Here is a 26,380-nt window from a genome sequence, read left to right on the forward strand (position 1 = left end):
CGATACTTGGTATAAGTTATGTGATTTCAAGCAGCCTATTGCTCTTGTTTGCCAGTTCCAAGCTATATATCTCTGTTCCTATGTAATCCCATCCCTGGTACCTGTTTAATGTAATTTCAATCTTCAGTTCTGCTGTAAACCGATATGATGTAGATACTAATATCAGTATAAAAAAGTGTTAAATAAATAAATGTGAATACAATGGAGACAGTTCATGCAAATCTATCTCATGCATATTCATTGTAGATATCCTGAAAACCTGGCCTGTTTATGCCACTCAAGGACTGGAGTTTGCCATCTCTAGTCTAGACGAACAACTTTGTGGGAAGGGACATCCAGCAAATGCAACAAGGCAGATCTAAGAGTTCTTGATTGGCAACAAAATTTCACAGTCATTAAAACTTGCAGGAACATGGCAGCTTGATCCACACGTGAAAAATCGCTGTCTTTTTTTTATTACCTGGAAAAATGCCGTCTAAAAGGAAAGGAAGGGTTCATTTATACCCTCCTGACACCTCCCTTCCCACTGGACTACGATTGATAATGACCTTCGCTTCTGGATCAGCAACGTTAGAGGGTGGGTACTTGTTCCTGCTGCAATACCCGGCGAGGGAGCTTCGGAGTCACTTGGGGAAGTCACTCTCAGTCCCTCGGATCTTCGGCTCCCAACTCCGGCAGCTACTGGTTCTCCATTCCCGACTGTGGCACAGCATGATGATGTTGCTCGTGCGACTATGGAGGAGGGTCGAGGCGAGTTGTGTTGGTGTCTCCCTCGCTTTCATCAAGCTCAATGGAGAGCAATACAAGGTTTGTGCTGTCTCTTCTTCCCCAATTGAGCCGCTGGGAGAGCGCGAAAGGCAGCAATGCCGAGAGAAGGTGTCTCTGGAGTGGAATTCCCAGGACATATGGGTGAGTTTTTTTGTCTTCCACCCAAGCCGGCAGTTATTACACTTGATGCTTTGTGGGACCTAATAGCTGGACTTGGCTGCTCAATGAAAAACCATCATGTGCAAATAGAAAATCTTACCAACAGGGTAAAATTAATGGAAGGAAAACTTGGCGGTCAATTTAATGATTTTAAATCACAAAATGGCTGCATCAGAGGCATCTGTTACTAAGTTTCTTGAAAATTACTTGAGACATTTGAATCTTCGTTGTTTGAATTTTCCCAGGGTTGTGGGGGAAGAATCCTACCACACCCTGAAGAAAATTTTTCTTGATGTTTTGAAATTTGAAGAAGGGAAAACCCCCTGAATTAATAAAATGTTTTTTCTTCCAAGTAAAGAAAGGCTTCCTCAGGAACAACGCTCTGATGCTCTAGCAAACTTAACACAATTTTTGGAAGATTCTACAATGGAGATTTATGAACGATCAACTCTGCTTGTCTCCTTTATTTCTGAACAGGAACTGGGCGAAGTGATGAAAAGATATTTCGAGAACATTTCTGTTTCTTTTCATGGCCAGTCTGTTCGAATCTTCCTGGGTTTTGCCTGTGTAACTCGAGAGGAGACGTGATTTTCTTCTTTTGAGACCACAGATTGTAGCCTTGGGTTTTTCTTTTGTATTAAGTTACCCATGTAAATGTGTTATCCGATTGCAGAAGGAATGCTATGTTTTTTTCTATCCTGAACAATTTAAATCATTTATCAACTCCAGGAGGATGTTAGCCATCTCTATTTCGCCTGGTAATAATCAATACAATAGAGGAAACTTACAAGAGTATAACCAGCTATCTCACAGAAATCAAACAGTGCCTATCCTCCATAAAACTCATAATAAACATTGAGAAAACTGAATTAATAATCCTGGACAAAAAAATCAGTAAAACTCTCATGCAACCACTCAAAACGGAAGACCCAAATACACTTATCTCTCCTGTTAGCCACGCTCGAAAACTAGGAATAACCGTAGACAAAATTCTATCTTACAAAACCCACATAACAAATAAAATCAAAGAAGGATACCTCAAACTACTCACACTCAGGCATCTTAAACCTTTTCTCACACAAGAGGATTTCAGAACAGTACTACAACTACTTATATTCTCTAACCCCGACTACTGCAATGCTTTACTTCTTGGCCTACCTCTCAGTACCATCCATCCGCTCCAAATACTACAGAACTCAGCAGCCAGAATTCTTACAGGAACAAAGAAACACGAGCATATCACACCAACCCTCATCTCACTACACTGGCTCCCAATAAAATACAGAATAAATATAAAGTTCTAACAATTCTTTAGAAAATAATCACAGGACAACAAAATTACTGGCTGACAAATACATCGTACCCCATGCTCCAAAAAGGAACCTCTGATCAACAAACAAAGGCCTCCTCAAAGTACCTCATGGAAGATCCACTCACCTAAAACACAACTCATGAGAGAGCTATATCCCTCACCAGCCCCGCCCTTTGGAACGCTTTACCAATCGATATAAGAACGCAACCAGATACCAAAACCTTTAAAAAAGATTTGAAAACCTGGCTTTTTACCAGAGCCTATGCAAATGATCTCTTCCATCAACGCAACAAGAAGCCCACACAAACATCCACCAAGAAAAGTCCACACTATTTAGAGAAACATAAAACAACCAAGACAACTTTAGAACACACAAGACAATACGCATAGCCACGTGCAAATGGGGTGGCTGAACTAATTAAACTATATAGTCACCTTGATATAACTTATATCTAAAAATATGATGTAACAATGTCTTTTTCTGTGATTTTCTCTAATATGACTGTTTGTTTAACCAATCTGACTACTGTAAACCGTTATGATGGCGAAACCGAATGACGGTATACAAAACATACTAAATAAATAACTAAGTCTTAAGATCCAATACGTATTTGTTGCTGACTACACGCTAAGCCTTGTTTCTTTTTAAATATTTTCTTCTGTTCTCCTTTGTTTTCTGCCTTCCTTCTCAACTAAAAATGTCCTTATTGGAAAATGATTTATTATTGTACCTAATTTTCTTATTTGTATAAGCTGGTAGCTTTTCTTGTTTTCCTTTGATATATCATTTTTGTTTTCTTAAGAATTATCTTGCTTGTATAATGTTGAAATAATAAAAATAAAATAAAAAACTTGCAGGAACAAGCCCATTAAGGACTTTAAAAACTAGTATTAAGATTTTAAAATTGATGCACTAGTTAATAGGTAGCGGTTGATATTTAGACAAAACTGGAATAATGTGTTGATGAATGGGAATTCCTGATACTACTCTGGCAGCCAAATTCTGGACATATTGCAATACTTTGATAGAAGATTGAGGAAGACTGACATACAAGGCATTGCAGTAATCCAGATGAGATAACACTCTGCCTTATTCATGATAACACTCTGCCTTATTCACTCTGCCTTATTCACTCTGCCTTATTCATGAGATAACACTCTGCCTTATTCATCATACTCTTCCTATTTTAGCCTCAATTTTTCCAGCCCATGACCACCTTTAGTCTTGACTTTAATTTTGTACATATTGTAAATATTATCTTGTAATTTTGTTTTTTGTACCTATTGCTATATTTTTCTTCTTGCTTCCTCCTCTCCCAGTTGTATTTTTCCTGGTTTTATTGTAACTGCTATTCCTGCACCAGTTCAATTCATTTAGTTTTATGTTCATTACACTAAATGTTAAATGTAAACCGGGTTGATGCGACTACTAGTCGTGAAAGCCGGTATAGAAAAATATTAAATAAATAAATAAATAAATAAATAACACAAGAGAATGAACTACTGTTCTCAGATCATTTTCACTAAGATATGGATGAAGTCTATGTTAAATGTGTTACTTATAGTAAGCACCTTGAATGACATGGCTCATCTGGGACTTCAGGTACAAAGAAGAGTCCATAATGACACAGATTGCCTGCCTGAGTGACAATAGTAATCTTGATACTTTCCAAAGTCAGAACACTAGCTAAATCTTGCAAAGGATAACAGGCTAAATAAATAATCTCCGTCTTACTCAAATTTAAAGAAAGTCTATGAGCTGTTAACCAATACCTTATTCATTCTGGTTATGGTTTCATTCCTCAGGTGATTAATATTTAACTTTTTAAAAAGCTCCTCCCATTTAGCCACTCCCAGCAGCATGAATCCAACTAAATAGAGGCAATCCTCATTAGAACCCCATGCAGGCATCACACTGATACATGGTTCAGCCTAGTAAGTAAACCTTGGCTACATTTGGCAGCCCAGTGTATTCTGGCTGAAAGCTCACAATGTATATTGGTTTGTGTCTGCTTCTGCAGAAGTAGCTGTGTCTGTGTAAAGAATGCATGCAGGTGATGACACAAAACACATAGAAAGTATGAAAATGCAAGAATGATTTCTAAAAAGAGAGAGAGAGCGAGCATTCATGTTTATGCAATGTCTGTGCCTTTGCCACATCCTTGATTTTTTAGAAGTGGAGAAAGATGTGGCAAACATGAGAGTTTTCATTTACCAAATACAGTGTTCTGAGCTGCATCCTATCCAGAGACAGGGTCTAAAACAGGTGTGGGCAAACTTTTTTTCTCAGGGGCCACATTAGTGATCCTTGCATCATGGGTAGGGGAAAGGAAGGTATGCATTAGTTAAAGAGGGAAAAGTCAACTCTCATAACGTCACTGCACAGAGTGAGAGCAACAGAGCACCATTGACAGACATCTCTCAGATTGACTAAGACAGAAGGCACAGGTACTGGCAGAGACATCCTTTGGTCTCGAGCAGTAACAGATGATGCTACCACATTGGAGCAATGGCCATGCAAGTTCCTTTGCCATCCTGGGCTATAAATAAGGAACAATGAAATCACAGCACAAACTGCTATTCATACTCCAGCATTCCTATTATATTTTGGCTCTCAGACAGCAGGTCCAGAATTGTTGCAGAGATCCCCATCTTTCACTCCACAGTACTTCTGGGTTTGGAGGGCAGGTGGCAGAAGGAGACAGTAAAAAAAAATAAAATAAAAATCACAAAGCAGGGCCTATTTCCCCTTCTTGTACACTCCTGACCTGAAGTCATGCACTAAGTTTGAGGCACCCAGGAGCCTTCTGCACTGGCCCTCAGCGATGCTGTGGATTGAGATCCTGGCTCCCATCTCCTCTTCCTGCTGGTGTTCAGCTGTGCATTGTTTTCTCTATGATGGGGCTACAGATACCTTTCGTACTGCTTGTTGCAGCCTCATTTATTTATTTATTTTATTTAATACCTTGTCTTTCCATAAATATCTAATTTGCATATATATAATACATAATCAAAAAACCAGTAAGATATATACCTCAGCCTACCCTACAAGTACCAAACCACTCCCCCCCCCAATATCAACAACAAACACATTACATGCAATCCCCCCCACCCATCTCCAACAAAGACCACATCATCTCCCCTCCAAGCTAAGAAGAAAACCTCTATCTGAAATTCCTCATGCCTAGCCACCCCATCCTAGCTAAGGTTCCCAAGTCACAGTCCAACGTGGGATCAGCCTGAGGCAGTAACATCGCTTCTGTCAGCATCATGGACCAGCAAAAAGGCACACAGAGCTTGATGTGGCTGGTGGCCATAGTTTCCCACCTCTGGATTAAAATGTAAGCAAAAGGGTCAAGAACACTTCCAAAACTTTCAGAATTAACCAAATTCTCAGTATAATTATTAATAGGTTAACAGCTTTTATACTTTTTTCCATTGAAAAATTTGCTTGTTACATATTGGAGTATTTTTTTTCCATAAGAAGAAAGGGAATGTCAACAAATGACTATAATTGTTTGGATTTGTTCTGCATTGTAATTGTCAGTTTTCTTTTTTATGCAAGCAGAAATAAGACAGTTTGAAAAGAATAAAAGTTAAGGGAATAAGAAATAGGCATTGCAGAGGGATTTTATTTTGGGTGTGACCTTCTGGCATACTGCTCAAATGTCATAAACATTTGAGTTAGTGCCATGGCATCTGTAATAGTTTATGAAGATACTATATAAGTTCTGTTTTTCACATTAGAAACCTTATGTAAGAGAAACTTGTATTAAATTATTGATTTGTAAAAACAATTTGGGCAACTCAGGTTTACTTTTCCTATGCATAGCAAATGAACACAGTCAGCTTCCTGAGGATTTCTGTTATGTTTGCCAGCTCGTGGGATATCCCCGGGAGCCAGCGCATTCACCCCCGAATGTCACAATAGCAGGCCTCAATCATGAGGCATGGATGCTGCCATCTTTGCACCGGCTCCACTTTTCTTAGATGCGCAAGTGTGCCATCTGCCCAGACTTAAAGCGCCCGTGGCAGGATACAGGCCACGGTGTCCTTGGATGATGTCATAGGCTTCAGCCCTTAAAAGGGCCTTTCGGACATCCAGACCTCAGCAATGGGTCTCCTGCATTCCCTGCATTGTGTGTTGCCAGCGTTCCTAATCCTTGTTCCTTCTTTCAGCCCTGTCCAGCTGTGCCCTTGTCCAGTCTTGACTTGCCTTGTCCAGCCTCTGTCTTCCCTGTTTCCATCCTCAGTGTCTCCTTTATGTCCGCATCTCCCTTGGCTTGCTGCTCTGGGCCTGACCTCTTGCCTGGACTTCACCATGTTTGCTTGGCACCTGGACCTGATCTCTAGCCTGGACCAGACTACTCTTGCTTGCTGCCTGCCCCAACCTTGGCTCTCCTCTGACTTCTGCAAGCCTGATGTCTACCTTGTCTCTGGTCGCTAACCTCCACAGCTGCACTAGGGACCCACCTAAGTCCTGCTGGCCACCAGAATCCAAGGAACCAACCTGCAGAGAAGGCAGCTGGTAAAAGTGAAGCTCAAGACTGTCCCACTGCAGGGCAAATTGGGCCGCAGGGACTCGCCCTCGAGGCTGCATCAACTGTGCCTCGGCACTAAGGGCTCACACATCCTGTATCTATTACAATTTTACAGCAGCTATAGAGTTTTTCTACCCAAATAGTTCTTTGGTGTAGAGAGGGTGGATTGGTTTCAGGTTTTCTAGCTGAAACTGAAGCTGCTGTGAAAATAGTGATGATATTTTTCAATTATTTTGTGTAGTTCTTTGTGGGATCCTTGTTAAGTTTCTGTAATATGTATTATTTGAAAGTTGCCTGTACCCCACTTCTACATATTTTTCTGTGTTCATAACCATTTGAGAGCTTCTTTTATCTGCTGGTTTGATATTGATGATTCAGTTGTTTTGCAGGTTTTTAATTGCACTCCTTTCTGAGAAATGTTGTATAAGATTTTCTCGATTGACAAGGAAGAATTAGCCATGACATGTGGATGACAGCATCTGATGGTACCAAATGCGCCCATCCCTTAAGCTCAGTAAAGTTTTACTATTGAACAGGCACAGGAATTCTGTGCATGTGCTATTCCTCATGAGCCCCTAAGTTTTGTTTTTTTTTTGTCTAAGCTTCTGTACAGAGGTGTACCCTCTCTCCCTTTACTTATGTTGTCCTTTTACTTCTTCAAAAGTTTTCTTCTTCTAATTCTTTTTCTGAGTTGCCTTGCTGCCTCAGCAATCCCTCACAGCACTTTTCAATGCTAAAAAAAAAAATACAGAAGGCCATCTCCAATGGCTTCAAGGATTGTATGTGTGGCCACAAGATGTCCATCACCAATGACAGCATTATCTGTTATAGATACTTGGCACCAGATCATGATCCAGCCAGTTGCTATGACTGTGGCCAGATATTGCTGAGGTCTCGGAGGAACAGGGCCTGAAGATGAAAGAACTTCACAATTTGGTGAAAAGTTAGTCATTCCTCATCTTGGAGTGGGGCATTTTGGGCTCCCTCCATGTCAAGTCAAGCCCAGCTCTCCTTACTGTGGCATTAGATTCCAGATCAATTGTAGTCCTGAGTTTGAGCAAGACATGAAAGCATTGGATGAGGGGTCAGTTAGCCCTTTGCTGCACCCATGGGCTGTTTTTCCCTCCTTGTAGGGTTGGCACAGAAAAGGAAGAAGCAATATATGCCTGTAGCGCCAAAGCTTAAGTTGGCACAGAAGTATACATTGTCAACAAAATGATAAGGGGAATGGAACAGCTCCCCTATGAGAAAAGACTAGAGAGGTTAGGACTTTTCAGCTTGGAGAAGAGATGGCTGAGGGGGGATATGATAGAGGTGTTTAAAATCATGAGAGATCTAGAACGGGTAGATGTGAATCTGTTATTTACTCTTTCAGATAATAGAAAGACTAGGGGGCTCTCCATGAAGTTAACATGTGGCACATTTAAAACTAAATCGGAGAAAGTTCTTTTTTACTCAATGCACAATTGAATTTGTTGCCAGAGGATGTGGTTAGTGCAGTTAGTATAACTGTGTTTAAAAAAGGATTGAATAAGTTCTTGGAGGAGAAGTCCATTACCTGCTATTAAGTTAACTTAGAAAATAGCCATGCTATTTCTAGCAACAGTAACATGGAATAGACTTAGTTTTTGGGTACTTGCCAGGTTCTTATGGCCTGGATTGTCCACTGTTGGAAACAGGATGCTGGGCTTGATGGACCCTTAGTCTGACCCAGTATGGCATGTTCTTAACATCCCAGCCTTCGACACTATCAGCACACTCAACATACTTGAGGTAGAAAAGGCCTTGGTAGGTCCTGGATGAGACTGCTTACACTTCCCTTCCTCCATGTTGGTGTCCTTACCTCTGTTTTACTTCCTTGATCATGAACTTCGTTTGGAGACTCAGGATCTACTGTGCTTCATTGTGCCTTTGGACTCTATGCAGCCACAAACACAGTTAATCCAGGAGGGTGCTCCCTTCTGGATTTCAGCAGAAAATTCACTGGAGGATGATCCTTTACTGGTTTAAGAGGAGGATGTTTCTTTCCCAGCTCCGGGTCAAATGATATTTTCTTTATCTTGTTGGCAGCCAGTGACAAGCAGAACACCCTTCAACCTCCCCTGTTCAGAATGTCAGATTTGTTTCCCCAAGGGGGAGCCCCTCTCACCTCCATGCCTCAGGAACTCCCATTAGAGGTTCCAGTGGTGGGATGTAGCTCTCATCAGTTGGGTGCACCATCCTTTTTTGTGGAGGAATCTGGGCATTCTGAGAAGGGAGCTTGGAACACCACAATCTGGAACTTTCCAGAATGTATTCACCTCTGAGACGACAGAGGACCATGTTCTGATCACCTTTATCTTCATCAGAGTTGTCTATTGGATTCCCCCCATACCCCTTATTTAGCCAGCCAGAGCATCTTCATCAGAATATCTCTTGTATTATAAATTCCTGGGCAAGTTGGGCAAGGCGATCAGAGTCAACATCCATAGGGACAAAGATCCCCACACAAAGGTCTTTGGACTACATTATATTCCAGAAACACCTTCCTAACCTGCAGAGATCCTGATTCATGCAGTCCTGTGGGATTTACAAATGAGAATGTGGGAGAGTCTGGTCTTCTGCCCCCCCCAGTAGCCAGGAAACTGGACCTTAAATACAGAATTCAGGTTTTGGAGAAGATCAACTCATGCCAGTCTGTGGTAGTGGAGACAGCACTAAAAGGAACTAAAAAAATCATCTTTTTTTTACCACCCTGCAGGTAAGGACCCTAAGTTATTGGACAATTTTGGAAAGAAGGTCATCAGAATTTGATGCTGAACACCTGCAATGTGGCCCACCACCTATACATTATACATGGAACAGCTGCCCTATGAGAAAAGGCTAAAGAAGTTAGGGCTGTTCAGTTTGGAGAAGAGACGACTACTGGGATGATATGATAGAAGTCTACAAAATCATGAAAGGACTTGAACAAGTTAATGTACATCGGTTATTTACTCTCTCAGAAAATAGAAGGACTAGGGGGCACTCCATGAAGTTAGCAAGTAGCTCATTTAAAACAAATTGAAGAAAAATATTTTTCACTCAGCGCATAAACTCTGGAATTCATTGCCAAATGATGTGGTTACAGGAGCTAGTGTAATTGGATTTAAAAAAGGTTTGCATAAGCTCCTAGAGAATAAATCCATAAACTGCTATGACGGTAACTAATAAGAAACAGTAGCTTGTGAACTATCTAATGTTTGGGTACTTGCCAGATACTTGTGACTTGGATCGGCCACTGTTGGAAACAGAATACTGGGCTTGATGGACTCTTGGTCTGACCCAGTATGGCATATCTTATGTTCTTATGATGGGGGCTTGACTTGAGAGTGAGAGGTGTCAGAGCTTTTCTGGGGTTGAAAAGAGAGAGAGAGATATTATCAGACAAAGAGGAAGATAGAAGTGGGATGTGGTCTAGCTGGGAGGAGAGTAGAAGGAATTAAGAGAGTGGTGATGTCTGGCTTGCGGGGAGTGGGGAAGAGAGTAGTGGCATTCGACTTGGGGAGAGGGGGCAGAGAAAAATATATGCATTGTTACATTGATCAAGTTTCTGCATATATTTCTAAGTATGTTCAAATATTGTTATATTTAATAGAGTGTAAAAAAAAAAAAGGCAAGAAATTTTGTATAATTTAGATTTTTTCTGCGCATATTGATTTTTTAGTCTGCGCACAATTCCTCAGGATATAAAAGTAGTCCACAAATAATAATCTAGTGGGTATCACCTCAGATTCTCTTTTCTTATTTAAAATATTTATATCCCGCATGCTCCATATTTTGCAGTGGGTTACAAAAGTACACACAAATGAATAAAAATAAATCTTTCCATAAATACAGATTCACACCCTGTATACATAAAAATTAAAACAAAGGATTAATAACACCATGAACAGTTCAACCTAACACTTGGCCCCACAAATCACCAGCTCAGTTATTCTTAAATTTAAAAAAATAGTGGCAATTCATTGATCTCAAATGCTAACTTAAATTGCATTTTCTACCCTTCCCTGACTAGATTACCAGAGCTTTATGTCATTGGGTAGCTTAGCACTAGAGAGAGGCCATGCAGAAGATGATAAATAGGGAAAATACCTTTAATTATATTAGAAATGGAAACTTATCAGAAGTAGTTCATGTTTGCCCTCAGGAAGAAATTACCAAACCATATACATGTCCAACATGAATTGCCTTGGTTTTAGAGAACCTGGGAGGTCTGTGACAGAAATAAGTAGTCATCAGAAAAGTAAACTTGGATTTTGAGAAATCAGGAAAGCAAAATTAAGCCCAACAGATGACTTAAGAGCCTGGATATAGTTTCCATTGAAGATTTAGCAATCTGGAATACTAGCGTTCCAGAAGTCTAGGGAAAGGAGCTGGCAGACTACAGCAGTCCAGCTCTATTCCTGGTCTTCAGCTAGTTCTCAAGGGCTCTTTGCAGTTGTGTACATTTTTATTTTCTCCCTCTTCCCATGTCCTTTGTTTTGTCAATAACAATGACTGATAGTCTTCCTCTGTGAAGTGCATAAAGGGTAGCCAACGTTAGATTTAAATTTTACTTCCATTTTCTAATGCAGACAGTTTGTCATTTCAATTTAAGCACTTTTGCAAAAAAATTATAAAACAATCTAGGTTTTTATTCTGTTTCTTGAAAATAATTTATATTTCTCGGCCATTACTGCATTTACCAGCAATAATATGTCACTGTTTTCAATGATTGGTCTCCATGTAGTGACTAATGTTAAATTAGCAAGCAGCATGATGTTTCTGGACTGTAAAACAAACCTGTATAATTGTACCATATATGTTTTAAGTAAACTTTAAATGAAAAGCAATTTAAATTCCAGCACTTTGTCAATATTTAGACTGAAGAAAGATAAAAAATGATTCTGTGACCATTAGGACACTTTCATCTAATCTCCCAAAAGTATTCTATGATTTGTAGTGTTGCTTTTTTCTGTAGATTTATTTATTTATTTATTTTTAATTTTTCTATACCGAAGTTCCTGTACAAGTACAAATCCCACTGATTTATAAATCCCAGTCTTTTTGGGTGCCCAGAACTTTTTTATTTAGTTAAACTTGACTACTCCCCCCTACCCTTTCAACCCAGAGCGAGCTACATTATACTAAATCTGCCTAAGCAGAAAAAAATGCTTCAGTGTACAAATAACATCCCAAATAAAACAATCTACCTAAATTACCCACTTCCTCCATTATCGGAAAAAAAAAATCAATAGCTAAAAGTTTTAAGGACCCTTAGCTTATTCCCATCAGTCTCTCTCTCTCTTTCCCCCCTCATTTAGCCCATCCCAACCAGTATCTCTCTCCCACTTGTTTCTCTTGAGATCTACCCAGCCCCTTCTCACTCGTCTCACTTGATACCTCTGATGGGATTTTCTAGCTTGCTTCTACTAAATTTTGTGCTTTACTATTCTATTGCCTTGAAATTTCCTTTATACCCCCCATTTAAATACTGTCTGGGGGGCCCTGAGGAATCTTTGAGATCTGCTGAACTGATATTTTATAGTTCAGATAACACTTATAAAAGATAGACTCTGATAATCGATATTCTCCTTCCCATACCATCCCTCATGGGTATTCTGAGGAAAGCCTTATAACTTGCGGTATTTTTGCTCTCTTTTGGCTCATTTTCTTTAGAATTCAGAGTTCCCAACTCTGTCGCTAGCCAATGAATCTTTCCCTTATTAATCTTTTCCTCGCTGTGCATACCAGTGACCTCCACTGAGGTAGATGTCGCACCATCAACTGCTCCCGTCTGACCTGAATCATGGAAAGACCCATTCTTTCAAGGGGGCTTCCTAACAACCCCCAGAGTCTGGCTTCTTTCCAGGGCTTTTTGCCTACCACCACTTACTGGAATTGCCTTTTCGATCAACCACTTGTTTTTGTGTAATGGGGAATTTGTTTATTATTTTGTCATCTGGGTCATCCTCCTTATCCTGGTTGGCCTATCTTTAAATCATAGTCCTTCTTCCCATCTATCTAATAAAATTCACCTCTCTATCTCAACAGGGAAGTCTCCCCTATCCTGTGTTCCTTCATGAGCCCATTATCTAATCTCCTTGATGGCCTTAATTTCTCTTGCTTCCCCTGTTCTGTATCCTTGCTCCCTTTCTGCACTAGTAGACATCGTAGACTCTCCAGCTGCTTTCCTTCTCTTTGGGGATGGTTGTTTTGGCTCCCTTTTCTCAATTGCCCATCCCCTTGCCATTTTTTTTTCTGCTCAGGACTTTTCCTTGAGGTCCTTGTGCTCTGATAAGTCTCATGATTAGTGTTGGGGACAAATCTTTGGCTTTCTTCTTGAGTCGCCTTGCATGTATCTCATCGGTTTCCTCCATACATCAGTAGTAGTTGTTTTCTTCTATAATAGTCCTTGGCTCTTGTTTGCTGCTTCTTTTCCCTCTTAGTACCAATATGCTGATGATGACCTAAATTTCCCCTAAGATCATTCAGTTGTTGCTGAAGGAGGGTCTGGGTCCTCTAGTTTGTTGTAGGTTGTCACTTCTCATTATCCTGGGTCATGTGCCTTATGTCAGCCAGTAATTTCTTGTTTTCCTCTTCCAGCTCTTTTAATTGAGTTTTCCCTCTTCCACTGCTATTCTAAACCTAGTTTGAATTTCTCCAATTTATGGGCTGCCTTGTCCCTGTCATCTTTGGAGCTCATCAGTTCTCTGTCTCTGCCTAACATTGTTCAACTTCTTGAGCTCATCTTTGTTTAACAATGCTTCTTCCAGAGTTCCAGGTAGGGAAAAAATGTTGGTCTCACTGCTGTTGAGCATAGCATGCTGAAATACCTCTCCCTCTTCCAGCATATGGTTAGTTTTCTTCTTCTTCTTCCCCAGTTCTTGGTCTCTTAAAGCTTGTCATAGACCAGGGCCACCTTTTTGTAGCCTCTGGCCCATCACCTGCATGTCCTGCAGTAACTTAATTTTACATGCATGGCTGCTTCATGCTAAAAATATCTTTTTCTGTTTCAACAAATCCTAGCTGCTCCTTCTTCTTCCCCTACTCCTGAAGTTTAACAGCCTAGTTTCAAGCTTTTTCTGCCTCCCTCAGAGTTTTTCTTATCTTGCAGAGATGCTTCTGGCTCCTTAGCAAGTTCCTTGCACTCACTCTCTGTTACGACTGTCACTGCCTGACATCTCCACTCCGCCCTCCTTACCTCTTTGGCGACTCCTCCCGCGGTTGATGGACGTCTGGCTGCCGTGGCGTCCCCAGTCCAGCTTGGGCACTGCATCCCACCATGTTGTCCAGCTGCCATAGGGCGCGTGTGCCGCGTGGCCCTGCTTCTTATGCTTCCTTTGGAGCGCACCTCAGGGGCGTCCTGTGTTTCCTACCGAGAGAAACCGCTGTGTAAGAACTCATCCAACGAGGCTCTATTCCAGAACCCTATGTATACTCCATTGTACTCACTATCTTAGTTTCTCTTCACTACAGCACAGCCATTGAGGGATCGCTGTTCCAGTATCCTGAGGGACTACAAGCCCAGCCGGGCTTCATCTCTACTCACTACTGCCACCTCTGGTGGCTCCTCAATACTGTTAATAAAAGATCTATCTGTGTTGTGTGTCCTAAGCTGAGCCTGACCTGTGGGCTTTCTGCAGTCATGCCTCCCTATTTAACAACATTTTCAGCTTCTTGCTCCTATTTTATCCTGAGTTCCTATTGGGCAGCCATAAAATGTAGGGCATCTTTCAGGGTCTTCAGTACTTCATCACACCCTTGCTTCTGTTTCTGTGCCTTGTCTCACTATGGAATTCCCTTCTGGAGCATATCAGGCTTATAACTGACTATTTTTTTTCTTAACGGATGATTTTAATTTAACCGTATGAGTTATTGTTTGATATCTTTTCAGGAACATATGAACAGCTTTTTAGGAAGGTTTATACAGTTTTCAGCTCTGCAAAATCATATGCAGAGAGTTGTGTCTTGTTTTTGTTTGTGTTAACATTTTATGCATGTTTTATTGTAACCCTCTTTGAATTTCATAGAATGAGGGCTATACATTTTTAAAAATAAATAAATTACATGCTCTGAATATAGGTCCTTCTGTAGTGTACTATCTTGAGACCAACTTCCAAATAATCTTCCACACTGTATTCTTCTATATGGCCCCATTCTCCACTTCAGTCATATCAATCTGCATCTTGTCCTGGTTCCTGGCTAGCTGTCTTTAAGTTTAGCCATCTGGTCCTGGAGATTTATGAAATCTTCCAACATGCTCTGATTCCTTTCCATTTCTTCCACATGTGCTTCTGAAGGTTCATAATTATGGTGTTTAGTTTATTCAGCATTTTGTATCTTTGTTGAATTTGGTTCAACTCTTAGACATTGCTTCTTTCTTCATTTGGGCTACAACAATCTGCAGCTCCACTATCCTGTCCTCAGGTAGGTCATTTTCCGTATGATGCTTTGTTGCAGCATCAAAATTCTATAGTGAGCCTCATGCAGATCAGTACTTAGCTGGATGGCTTCTTCATTGGTTTTGGCATCATTGCTAAGAAAGTATTACAGCTCTAACTTGCATTTTAACTTCTCTGGGCTTCCCCTAGCCTTCATTTCAAGACCCCATTCAAGTGGCTTGTTTCTGCCAACTGTCATCAAGGGTCTTAGTCTCTTCCTTTTTCTGTTTAAGTTAGTATTGCAGATCTTTGCCTTCATTCATTTTCTCTATAGTTCTCTGGTTCATCCCCAGTGACACCATGCTCCAGGTCATCCTCAGTAAAGTTCATTGCAGCAATACTCCTGCATATCATCCATGATTCCATGCTTCTGTTTGCTATCAGTGATCCTGCATAGCTCCTCCTCATAAGGGCAGTGTTGCCACAAATAAGGCAGCAAGGAAGGTTATCGGCATCCTCATCATATTTCCCGTTTTTGCTGAGGTGCCTCTGGGATTCCATCTTCCTTGACTATTCCCATATAAGTCGTCTTCTTCAAAATTGTTACTCCCTCCACGTAGTTCCCTCCACAACTCATCATCATAAGAAAACTGAATGCAGTAAGGTAATAGGAAAGGACCCCGCAATCTTCCTACATTTCTCTTTTTGCTGTGGTGCCATTATAGTCCCTTCCTCCACAACTATTCTCCTATACACATCTTCCATTTGGGTAATTTTCCTCATAATATTTGTCAAACACCCCTGGCCCTCCATTAGACTCTGCAAACAGGCAGGGTTCCCTGGCATTGTTAACTTTACTATATTTGGATTTATTATTATTGAGATATCATTCTTCCTTGTTTTACCTTAGGAGGCACTTCCCTGGTTTCCCAACCAAAATGTTAGAATTGGGGTCGCTCATCTTTAGGTACTCTTAAGCCTTACCCTGACCGCCCTTGTTTGCCTTACTAAATTTGGAGCTTTTCCTGGACTCCTTTTTCATGCTTTTCACCTCCATTATTCACTTTTCCTCTAAGTAGTACCTCTGCAGCAGGCCTTATATCTCGGCTCACCCCAAGCAGTTTCCTAACTGAGGGACCATCCCTCCAACTTCATGTCTGAGGCTGGCCACAAACCTCTCTCTTCAGAAAACTATTTATGCCTATATTCACTTGGCCCCTCCTGTGCCTGAAATCTTCTTTCCATCTTTCTTCTGTGTAGGCTGCAGGCCATCTCCTGGATTTCTGCCAATCAACTCATTATCTGCAGGCTTGCTTCCCCTTGTATGTGTAGACTTGTTCCCCCAATACTGGTTCCACACAGTGCTTTCAGGCTGCAACTCTCAAAGAGAAAAGAAAACCAAGTTCAAACGTGGTCTATTGCTAAAATGGCAGACAGTGTTTTTTCTACACTGCCAGTACCTTTCCAATGTAAAAAAAATGTCTCCTTTCAAGGCCTTAAACCTCCCTTTTACATCTATATGTTTATCTGCTGTGAAATGCTGGCTTATCCATCACAAACTGGCATTGAATTTGGCCAAAACCGAACTTGTGTTAATCCAACACAGAGATACCTCATCTATACCTCTTACATCATTATTGACAGTGAAGACTGGTTCTAACGTAATAAGTTTATGGGTGATTATTGATTCCAAACTGTTGTTCATCCCTCAGGTTAAGGCAGTAATTAAATCCTTTTATAAGCTTTTCCTGTTGGGTAACCTGAAGCTCTTGCTTCAGCCAGCCAATTTCCGGACTGTGGTTCAGGTGTTGATTCTGCATTGGACTATTACAACTCATTTTATTTTGAATTTCTCATAACCAACCTTAATGCTCTTCAACTGATACAAAATGCCTCTAGGCACTTAATTTCTGGCAAGAGGATAACTGAACATATCAAGTAGGTTTTATTTGACCTCCACTGGTTACTGATCCATGTAGCAATGCTGGTCCACAAGTTGCTCTTAATGGAATCATCTCCCTGGGCAAATGTGATGTTGAGAATCTACAACCTGACTAGAACCGTCCGCTCATCCCAATAGGGTCTTTTGGATATTTCAAATGTCTGGCATACCCATGTAGCCAAAACAAGAGAACAACACTTTTTAGTGGCAGCTCCCTCTTTCTGGAACTCACTCCCCTATGAGCTGTAGCAGTTAGAATGCAGCAAAATGTTTAAGATTTATTTAAAACTTTTCTATTCAAACAGGTGTTTTCTTAGCATTCAGACAGGTTAAGCCACACCAGTGGATTATGCACCTCTACCAGCAGATGGAGATGGAGCAAAGCTGACTTCACGGTATACATACCCCTGCATTGACAGCCCACCAGTATTCTCTGTCTCCAGCAGATGATAGACATGCAACTTCCTACTGGGGATTGCTTTAAAAAAAAAAAAAAGAAAAAAAAAATGAAAGGAGAAAAGAAGGAAATTAATTTGTTCTGCTCTCCTGTGGTGATACCTTATGATCCCTCCCTGAGGTGATATCTGTGGATCCCTCCCTTAGTAGAGTGCTTCATTCCAGTAGCTGGTTTTCTGACTTGGACTTAGCTGTAGAGAGAGAAACAGTTGAGATGTTAGTGGGTGCAGGAAACTGAGTGTAGCAGTGGTAGATTGCTGCGGCGGTGTTTGCGCGGTTTTATATGCAGAAGTCTGCCGCAAAACAGTGCCTGATGTCAGTGCCTGGGTGGGCGCCTACTTGGACCGTGTATTGTGTGCCTATATTTTGAACACTTATTGGACAGACCTTGTTTTTGGACACCCTGCACATGCTCGCTTATGTGGGCGCGCAGCTGGGCGCACAATTGTCAGGTGCTTTGAGAGCATGCTGCTAGTGGGTGTTTACTTTTATGCTGCTTGCCATATTCAGGCTGTCAGCTTGGCATTCCCCCTAATTTGTGTCAGTGTTGCTTGGAGGCTTAGGGAGATTATCTCCAGCTGCTTTTACTGAGCCCGCCCTTCCCAGCATGAAGCAGGAATGAGACCAGATGGGGACTTATCAGAGGTTTCACCTGGTTTTGGGACTCCCCTAACTGGTTCGTCAGCAGGGAAAGGCTACTCAGTGGATGCAGGACCAATGCCACCTGGTTTTGGTATGGACCGCGGCAGCGTCCATGCGCTTTTCTATGTGCAAGTCTGTGCGAAACAGCTTGGCAGGTTGAGCAGCATTATGGCTAGGCCCTGCTTTCAGTTTTACTCAGTCGCTGACATGGTAGACTTAGGAGTACAGGATCGCAAACTACAGATCCCCGCATGCCTAGTAAGCATTGCTAGGTAAGCATTGGAGTATGGCTACACCTGCTGTGGGTCATGCTGATAGGTGGCATGGATGATTGAGGTGACCCTTACTCAGAAATTTCCCCAGGGTTGGAGCCTTATAGAAAAATGTTGTGTTTCTTTCATAGAGATGAGTTGCTGGCACTGAAGATACTGAGGGTGCTGGGTGCTGATGCCATGTCTGAGTAAAACAAGAATCCTGTTTAGATTCCTTACATAAAGCATTATGGATGCTATTCAAGAATTTATTGATCATGAATGGGGTGTCCCGGAAGCTAATTTTAAAGGGGAACGAGCCTTGGTAGCGCTGTACCCCCTGGATCCGGCAGAGAGAGAGAGCAATTGTGCTTTCTGAAAGTGGATGCGCTGGTGTATGCTGTTACCTTGTGGAAGGGGAAGCGGCTTGAAGGAGGCTATCTTTAAGTAGACCTTGAGGTGGTGACAATGAAATGCAGATGGTCTCTTGCTGCTCCCTTATTTAAATTGCTCTTGTTTGCTCTCTGTCAGGAAGTCAATGAGTCTGGTTTGAATTTCAGGGCAGTGCCCTACAACCTCACCACCTGGATGTGCCTGATCTTGTGCCCCTTCCCCCCGACCCCCTCAATGAGGGTGTGCCAACCCCCTCCCAGGGACAGGAGATAGGGGGTTGCCTGTCTCTCCTTTTTATTGGAGATGGATTGAGATCCTGACAGACCAGTGGGTTCTGGAGGTGATAAGAGATGGTTATGTTTTGGAGCATTCCTTGGGATTTTTTCATAGTGTCTCCCTGCAGCTCTCCACAGAAGAGACAGACAGTGGAGCGTACATTGTCAAGACTCCTCAGCCTGTGGGCTGTGATCCTAGTGCCCATGTCACAAGAAAATATGGGCCGATATACTAATTATTTCATTGTACCCGAGAAGGAAGGTTCCTTCGCCCCATCCTGGATCTCAATGGAGTCAACTGGCTTTTGCATGTGACTCATTCCTGCATGGAAACCTTATGCTTGCTGATAATCGCAGTACAGTCGGGAGAGTTTCTTAAGGCTCTGGATTGTCAGAGCTGTATCTGCATATTACCATCTGGCTAGAGCATCAATGGTTTTCTGCATTTCACTGTTGCGGGGCAACATTATCAGTTTCTAAGTGCTACCCTTCATTTGGCCACCATGCCCAAAACCTTCTCTAAGGTCATGGTGGTGGTAGTATTGAGAAAGGATGGCATTTTGATCCACCTATACTTAGACGATTGGCTAATTTGGAGCAGGAGCCATGAAAGAGAGTTTTCAAGTTTCACGCAAAGTAATCTCCATGCTACAGGAACTAGGTTGGGTGGTGAACTTGGCCAAGAGCAATCTGCGGCCATCCCAGACACTGGAGTATCTCGGTGTTTAGGTTTTAAACATGAAGCAAGGCAGGGTGTTCCTGCCAGGGGTCCACAATCAGAAACTGATGTCGCAGTTGCGACTATTGACAGAAATAATATACCCGGCAGTGCGATCTTATCTACAAGTGCGCGGGTCGATGGCAACCATCCTAGAGGTAGTTCCATGGTGAAGGATGCGTATGCATCCTCCTCAGTGCACGCTCCTTGCAGGTTGCAGTCCACAGCCTTAGGACTACTTGATTCAACTTCATTTACTGGTGCAGATCAGCATCCAACTGCAGTGGTAGTTGCAAGTGGATTATCTAATGAAGGGCATTCCCCTACGAACACCAGACTGGCTACTATGCAATGATGGATGTGAGCCTCCAGGAGTTGGGGGCTTACTGGCAAGAGTTGACAGTGCAGGGGTGCTGGAGTACAGAGGAGTACCTCTGGAGCATCAAATCGGCTGGAGACCTGTGCTGTTCAGTTGGCATGATTGCAATTCGTTGACCACTTGCAGGGTCAAGTGGCCCAAATAATGTCAGACAATATGACGACAATGGCTTACATCAGTTGCCAGGGAGAAACCAAGAGCCAGAAAGTGTTACAGGAAATAGCCCAACTCATGGAATGGGAAGAAGTACAGCCTCATATATTGCAGGAAAATAATGTAAGAGCCGGCTTTCTTAGCAGTGTCTGGATTCAGGAAAAAAGGGAATTGTATAATGAAGTGTTCCAGTTCACAGTAGGGCGCTGGGACCTCCCATTTCTAGGCTTGCTGGCGACATCACACAAAGCAAAAGTTCCTCGCTTCTTCAGTTGTAGGAAGGATCTGAAGTTTTCAGGCATTGATGCCCTCATGCAAGAGTAGTCAGAAGGCAAGCTTCTATATGCCTTTTCCCCGTGGCCCATGTTGGGCAGAATGATTCAGAGGTTCGAGAGACACATGGGGTTGGTACTTCTGGTGGTGCCAGATTGGCCCAGGAGGCTGTGGTATGCAGATCTGCTAAGGCTTCTGGTGGAATATCTTCTCTGATTACCGGTCGGCAGGGGCCTATTCTTCCTGAAGATCTGACTTGATTTTTGTATTACAGTGTAGCCCTTGAGAGTGCTTGGTTGTTGAAGAGTGGGCAGTCCCCTGCTGTGATTTCCACTTTGTTTTGAGTGCAGAAGTTATTCACTTCCTTAGCCTATGTTAATGTTTGGCGAATATTTGAGGCTTGATGTGAGGAACGAGGGGATCATCCTCGTTCAGATAAAATCCCGTTTAGTTTGGATTTTTGCAGGATGGGTTGTTTAAGGACTTGCCCTTAATTCCTTGAAGGTACAGGTGGCGGTTCTTGCCTGTTTCTGAGGTCACATGAATGGTGAACAGTTTTCGGTCCATCTGGTTATGGCCCAGTTCTTGAAAGGGGTGAAGCATCTTCGTCCTCCCTTGAGGTTGCCGATGCCCATGTGGAATTTTAATCTGGTCCTAGCTTTCGACCACTGTGTAGCCTCTTCTTGAGGTTACTTATTAGAGGATGATGTTCTGCATGTAGAGTTTCTGAACTGCATGTTTTGTCTTGCCAGGAACCGTTTCTGCAAGTGACTTCATTGGCAGTCCAACCGTGAACTGTTCCATTTTTTTTGCCAGAGATGCCTGGATGTGCAACCCTGGGAAGACGCAACCTTTGCGCATGTGGTGTTGATCGGACCATGGGCAGCCTCCCGCCCTGTTCGGGAGTGGTTTTGGTACATCTCACTGTGGATTAACCTGTCTGAATGATGATAAAGGAGAAATTACTACTTACTGATAGATTTGTTGTAATTATGTGTGTTTGTGGATCCTTGAGTGCTGTGGAAGTGACCATACCCACGGGGAGGAGCCCTGTGAGGAGCCACAGCACTGGGCTAGACTCGTACTACACAAACACAAGAGTTCTTTTATTAAACAGCTTGAAAAGAACCACCAGAGGTGGCAGTAGTGAGGCAGTCTCAGGGACCTCAGCAGAGGGAGCCCTTCTCTCCTTGATGATGTCAGGAGGTTCCGCAGCAGGTCTACCAGCGAGGAGTTACTGTGGATGAGATAGACTGAGAGTTAGAGTACTCACTAGGTTTGCTGTTGATATGCGATTCCACCAGGTCTGTTGTAGAAGGTACGGGCACCGAGGCAGGGAGAGCAGGCCCTCGAGGTGCTAGTACCTGTTCCCTGTAAGGCACCTGAAATAAAGCAGAGGGCCCCCGAGGAGCGAGTACCCAGGTTAGCATATACCCCGAAGGGCAGAGAGGGAGAGCTTCCTGCGGCAGCACAGAAGCGGCAGAGTAGCGTAGACAAGAACGGATTCGAGTCCTTGCAAACTCGGGGAGCTAGCAAATATGTGAAGGTAATATACCCGGATGGCGTGACGTCAGCTTGAGGGAACGCCCTCGAGGTTCGCACCAAGGGTGGTACAAAGATGTGGGTTGCGCGTGCGCCCGTACCCTAGTAGGTACTTGGGAGGAGCAATGGTGGGAGGCTGCACCATAGCCGTTCTGGGGACGCCAGAGAGGTTGGCTTGTAGACGCGGTGGTAGCCATCTTGTCCAGGTAAGGGGGAGGAGCCGTGAATAAGGTGAGGCAAACGGGGCGAAGCCGTCGAGGACCGACGGACGCAACAAGATTAACCTGTCTTCATTAAAGAAAAGGATATTATCTTCCCACCCTTGGCTGCCGCATGGTAGTGCTATTGTTCTCCTGAGTGGCTGCATCTCCGGGGATTACTGGTAAATGTCAGATCCAGTACCTAGATTAGTAATATTACACTCCTTGTCTGACCTCAAAGTTTTTATGTTAACTGACTGTTTGAATGGTTGTCTTTAATTGTTATGATCATGTATTGTTTAGTTTTCCACAGTTAGCTTTTGCAGAGAATACTAGTGGGCTGATGTCAGTACAGGGGTATATATACCGTGACGTCTGTTTTGCTCCATCTCCATCTGCTGGTAGAGGTGCATAACCCACTGGTATAAATTATCAGGTAAGTAGTAATTTCTATTTTTGTAAGAGATCTATAATACTATAGCAGGTTAGACCCAAGGTACTGGGTCTAACCTTGGGTCTAACCTGCATAAAAACTGACCAACAAACCTACAGGTTTTACGTTTTGTTGGTCTTTTAATTTTGCACTGGTTGTTTAATTATATATGTCTTATGTACACCACCTAGGGCCTTGTACATAAAACATACCTAGGGACAGGCAGCCTATAAATTGTCTAAATAAGCTGTCCCCAGGTATGCTTACCAACAGTAAGGAAAAGAAATTTCTCCTTTCAACACCATGCACATCCATTTTATACACAGGGAGGTCAGTATTCAAAGCCATTTAGATATACAACTAATAAGTAATCCATCTAAATGGCAAATTTTGAATGTTCTCCTTGCTTATCCAGCTGAAAGTTAGCCGGATAAATAATTATCCGGCTAAGATTTAGCAGAATAAGAAAGGAGCGTGTTGGAGGTGTTCCAGAGTGGGTTAAATTAGCTAAATAACTTATCCTGCAAACTGATATTTGTAGTTAGCCAGATAAGCTATTTGGCTAACTCTAGACGTGCCTGAGAGCAATTCTAAAGTTTTCCGGGAAAATGTTCCTGGATAACTTTAGCCTTAACTGGCTATATTCCAAAAAAATATAGCTGGATAATTGGCGAGATGCAGGCTTGTCAAAAAAAATATGTAAATCATAAGTGTATTGCTCTACGACTGCCCCCCTCCACTCTCTCTCTCTTCCCAATCTCCAAATGCTCACCTTCCTCCCCAGCCCCAAACCTTTTCATTGCAGAATAATAAAAATGAAAGGGCCAGGGTTGGTCTCCCCTCCGCTCCTCCCCACTCCTATCTAATCTGTTCATTGAAAATTGAAAATCTGACCCCACCCCACCCATTTACTCTACCACCCTATTGGTACTTGCTATCTTTTTTTTCTCTGCAGCACGATATTGTTCTGAAGAAAATAATAAAAAAGATTGATTTGAGTATATTAATGGTGCTTGTATTTTGCTCCAAAGGGAGTTATATATATATATATGATCTGGAAAGGAATACGATGAGTAAGGTTATCAAATTTACGGATGATACAAAATTATTCAGAGTAGTTAAATCACAAGCGAATTGTGATACATTACAAGAGGACCTTGCAAGAGTGGAAGACAGGGCATCCAAATAGCAGATGAAATTTGGTGTGGACAAGTGCAAGGTGTTGCATATAGGGAAAGGTGACCCACGCTGTAGTTGCGTGATGTTGGGTTCCATAATAGGAGCTACCACCCAGGAAAGAGATCTAGGCAGTAGTGGATAATACTTTAAAATCGTTGGCTCAGTGTGCTGCAGCAGTCAAAAAAGCAAACAGATTGTTAGGAATTATTAGGAAGGGAATGGTTAATAAAACAGAAAATGTCATAATGCCTCTATATCGCTCCATGGTGCGACCACACCTTGAATTCTGTGAACAGTTCTGGTCGCTGCATCTCGAAAAAAGATATAGTTGCGATGGATAAGGTACAGAGAAGGGCAACCAAAATGATAAATGGGATGGAAAGCTTCCCTATGAGGAAAAGCTGAAGAGGTTAGGGCTGTTCAGCTTGAAAAGGAGACGGCTGAGAGGGGATATGATAGAGGTCTTTAAAATCATGAGAGGTCTTGAACGAGTAGATGTGAATCTGTTATTTACACTTGTCCCAGAGCATGAAGTTAGCAAGTAGCACATTTAAGATTAATCGGAGAAAATTATTTCACTCAACGCACAATAAAGCTCTGTAATTTGTTGTTGTTAGTGTAGCTGGTTCAAAAAAGGTTTGGATAAGTTCTTGGAGGAGAAGTCCATTAATTGCTATTAATCAAGTTTACTTAGGGAATAGCCACTGCTGTTAATTGCATCAGTCATTAACCAACCTCTTTCCCTTTTCAACAATACACCAACTTAAACATACAAGGGAATACTTGTATGGTGGTAGTCTTGTACGGAGGTTTTTCAATGAGGGTAACCGATTTGCAGTTATCCTCTCCTTGACCTCCGTCTATTATTCTTTTATTAAGTTGAACAATGTCTCTCAAGATGCTCTTTTTTTGTATAATTTTTCAATTTTTCTTAAAATCCCTTCTCCCCTGCTGCTTTTCCGACCCACTATTGTTTTTATTTCATACTTATCAAGGTCGTCGCCTTTAGTGATGTCTCATGGGTACGGAGCTGCATGTCCGACACGGGCCATGTTTCGGCACTATGTGCCTGCTTCAGGGACTATGGGAGAATGTACTGTGTCCTGTATAGGGTTCACAGCATGCAGTTAACCTTCAATATATAAAGATATTAATTTAGACACAATACTCTAAGAGCCTTGTTTCACATCCGTTAATAACACTTAAATTCTGACCCACCTTTTCATTAAAAACTTACTTGTTCAAAGCTTCTTCTGTCTGACTGCGACGCCTTCTGTGTTTGCCTGGGCGTCTAGTCTATTCTAGCTGTTTTTATAAGCCTACCTAGGGAGTCTACCTCCTACTCTCAGCCAAACCGAGGCAATCTCAGGTGTGTACAATAAAGCTGATTGATTCTTTGCTGGCTTATATATACAGTCCTGAACTCTAAATGTATCTGGTGTTGTCCAATAAAACATCCTTACAAAATGAAAAATGGTATTCCTGTATACAACTGTACAAAATCGTGTTGTTTTTAATAGTTTTTCATGATTTTGTATTTTCGGCATTAGCGGACCTGATGGAGGACTGCATCTGATTAACAACATATTTCCTACTCGTGTCAGGCGGACCTGGTGGGGAACCTGTCCGCACCACGTCCGCTAATACTGCTTTGTTTTTTTGCTTTTTCTTTAAAGGCGTCGTTGATTGGCAGTAGGCGTTTCCCGGGCGGGGCGCAGAGCTGCGCCTATCTGTAGATTAGCTATGCGCTATATACTCCCTTCACAGCTCCTCCTTAATAGAATAGAAAAAATCCCATTATCGCTTATGTGGTATGTTATTCTTATCAAACCATTTGTAACTATTCCAATCTTGGTTTGCCACTGTGCCATGTATTTGCATGTCGGACCTGATGGAGGACTGAAAGTCCGCTAGGTCCGTACGTGTGTAAACCCAATTCACCCAATGATCTACATCTTACAATAAATGTTAGAGTCCTAATCTTTAGGTTCTATAAAGATTTTATATTTTAAGTGATGTTCCTAAACATTGCTAATTGTATCTGAGGATGATTTTAGGCGGGGCGGATTGCCGCGTCCATTGATCAATTCTATATTCTGTTGACGATCTTGATGGTGTACCTCCTTGGCACAGTGCTCAACCTCTCCGATGAATGTTATGTAAAACTATGAGCATTTTTTGACGTGTTATGATATTTTAAAACCTATTTTAATCTACTGCTAAACTTCTTCAACTTTTTGCTAACCTAATGGGAAACTTCTGCCCCCTGTCTTTGATTCAATTGTAATCCTAAAAAACGATGATATTCAAATTTATTATTCATCATAAACAAACAACCTCTCTCTTCTCGTGAAGAGAAGAGAGAGGCATTAGCGGACCT

At 42.1% G+C, this 26,380-nt stretch overlaps 1 protein-coding gene across 5 annotated transcripts in view; it reads left to right on the top strand.

Moving 5' to 3' along the window:
• ACYP2 (acylphosphatase 2) overlaps nucleotides 1-26,380 on the top strand; it is a 368,664-nt gene that overhangs the window by 75,956 nt on the left and 266,328 nt on the right. For 4 of the 5 annotated variants that reach the window (XM_029593436.1, XM_029593440.1, XM_029593438.1 and 1 more), the window contains one exon: nucleotides 247-3,592. The exons of the other annotated variant lie outside the window; for it this stretch is intronic. In XM_029593436.1, the coding sequence (XP_029449296.1) occupies nucleotides 247-304 (58 nt within the window). In that variant the 3' untranslated portion in view covers nucleotides 305-3,592. Of the gene's footprint in view, nucleotides 1-246; nucleotides 3,593-26,380 lie in introns of those variants that run through there. 5 annotated transcript variants of the gene reach the window in all.

The sequence above is a fragment of the Rhinatrema bivittatum genome, chromosome 3 (genome assembly GCF_901001135.1).
Source record: "Rhinatrema bivittatum chromosome 3, aRhiBiv1.1, whole genome shotgun sequence".
Classification (NCBI taxonomy): domain Eukaryota; kingdom Metazoa; phylum Chordata; class Amphibia; order Gymnophiona; family Rhinatrematidae; genus Rhinatrema; species Rhinatrema bivittatum.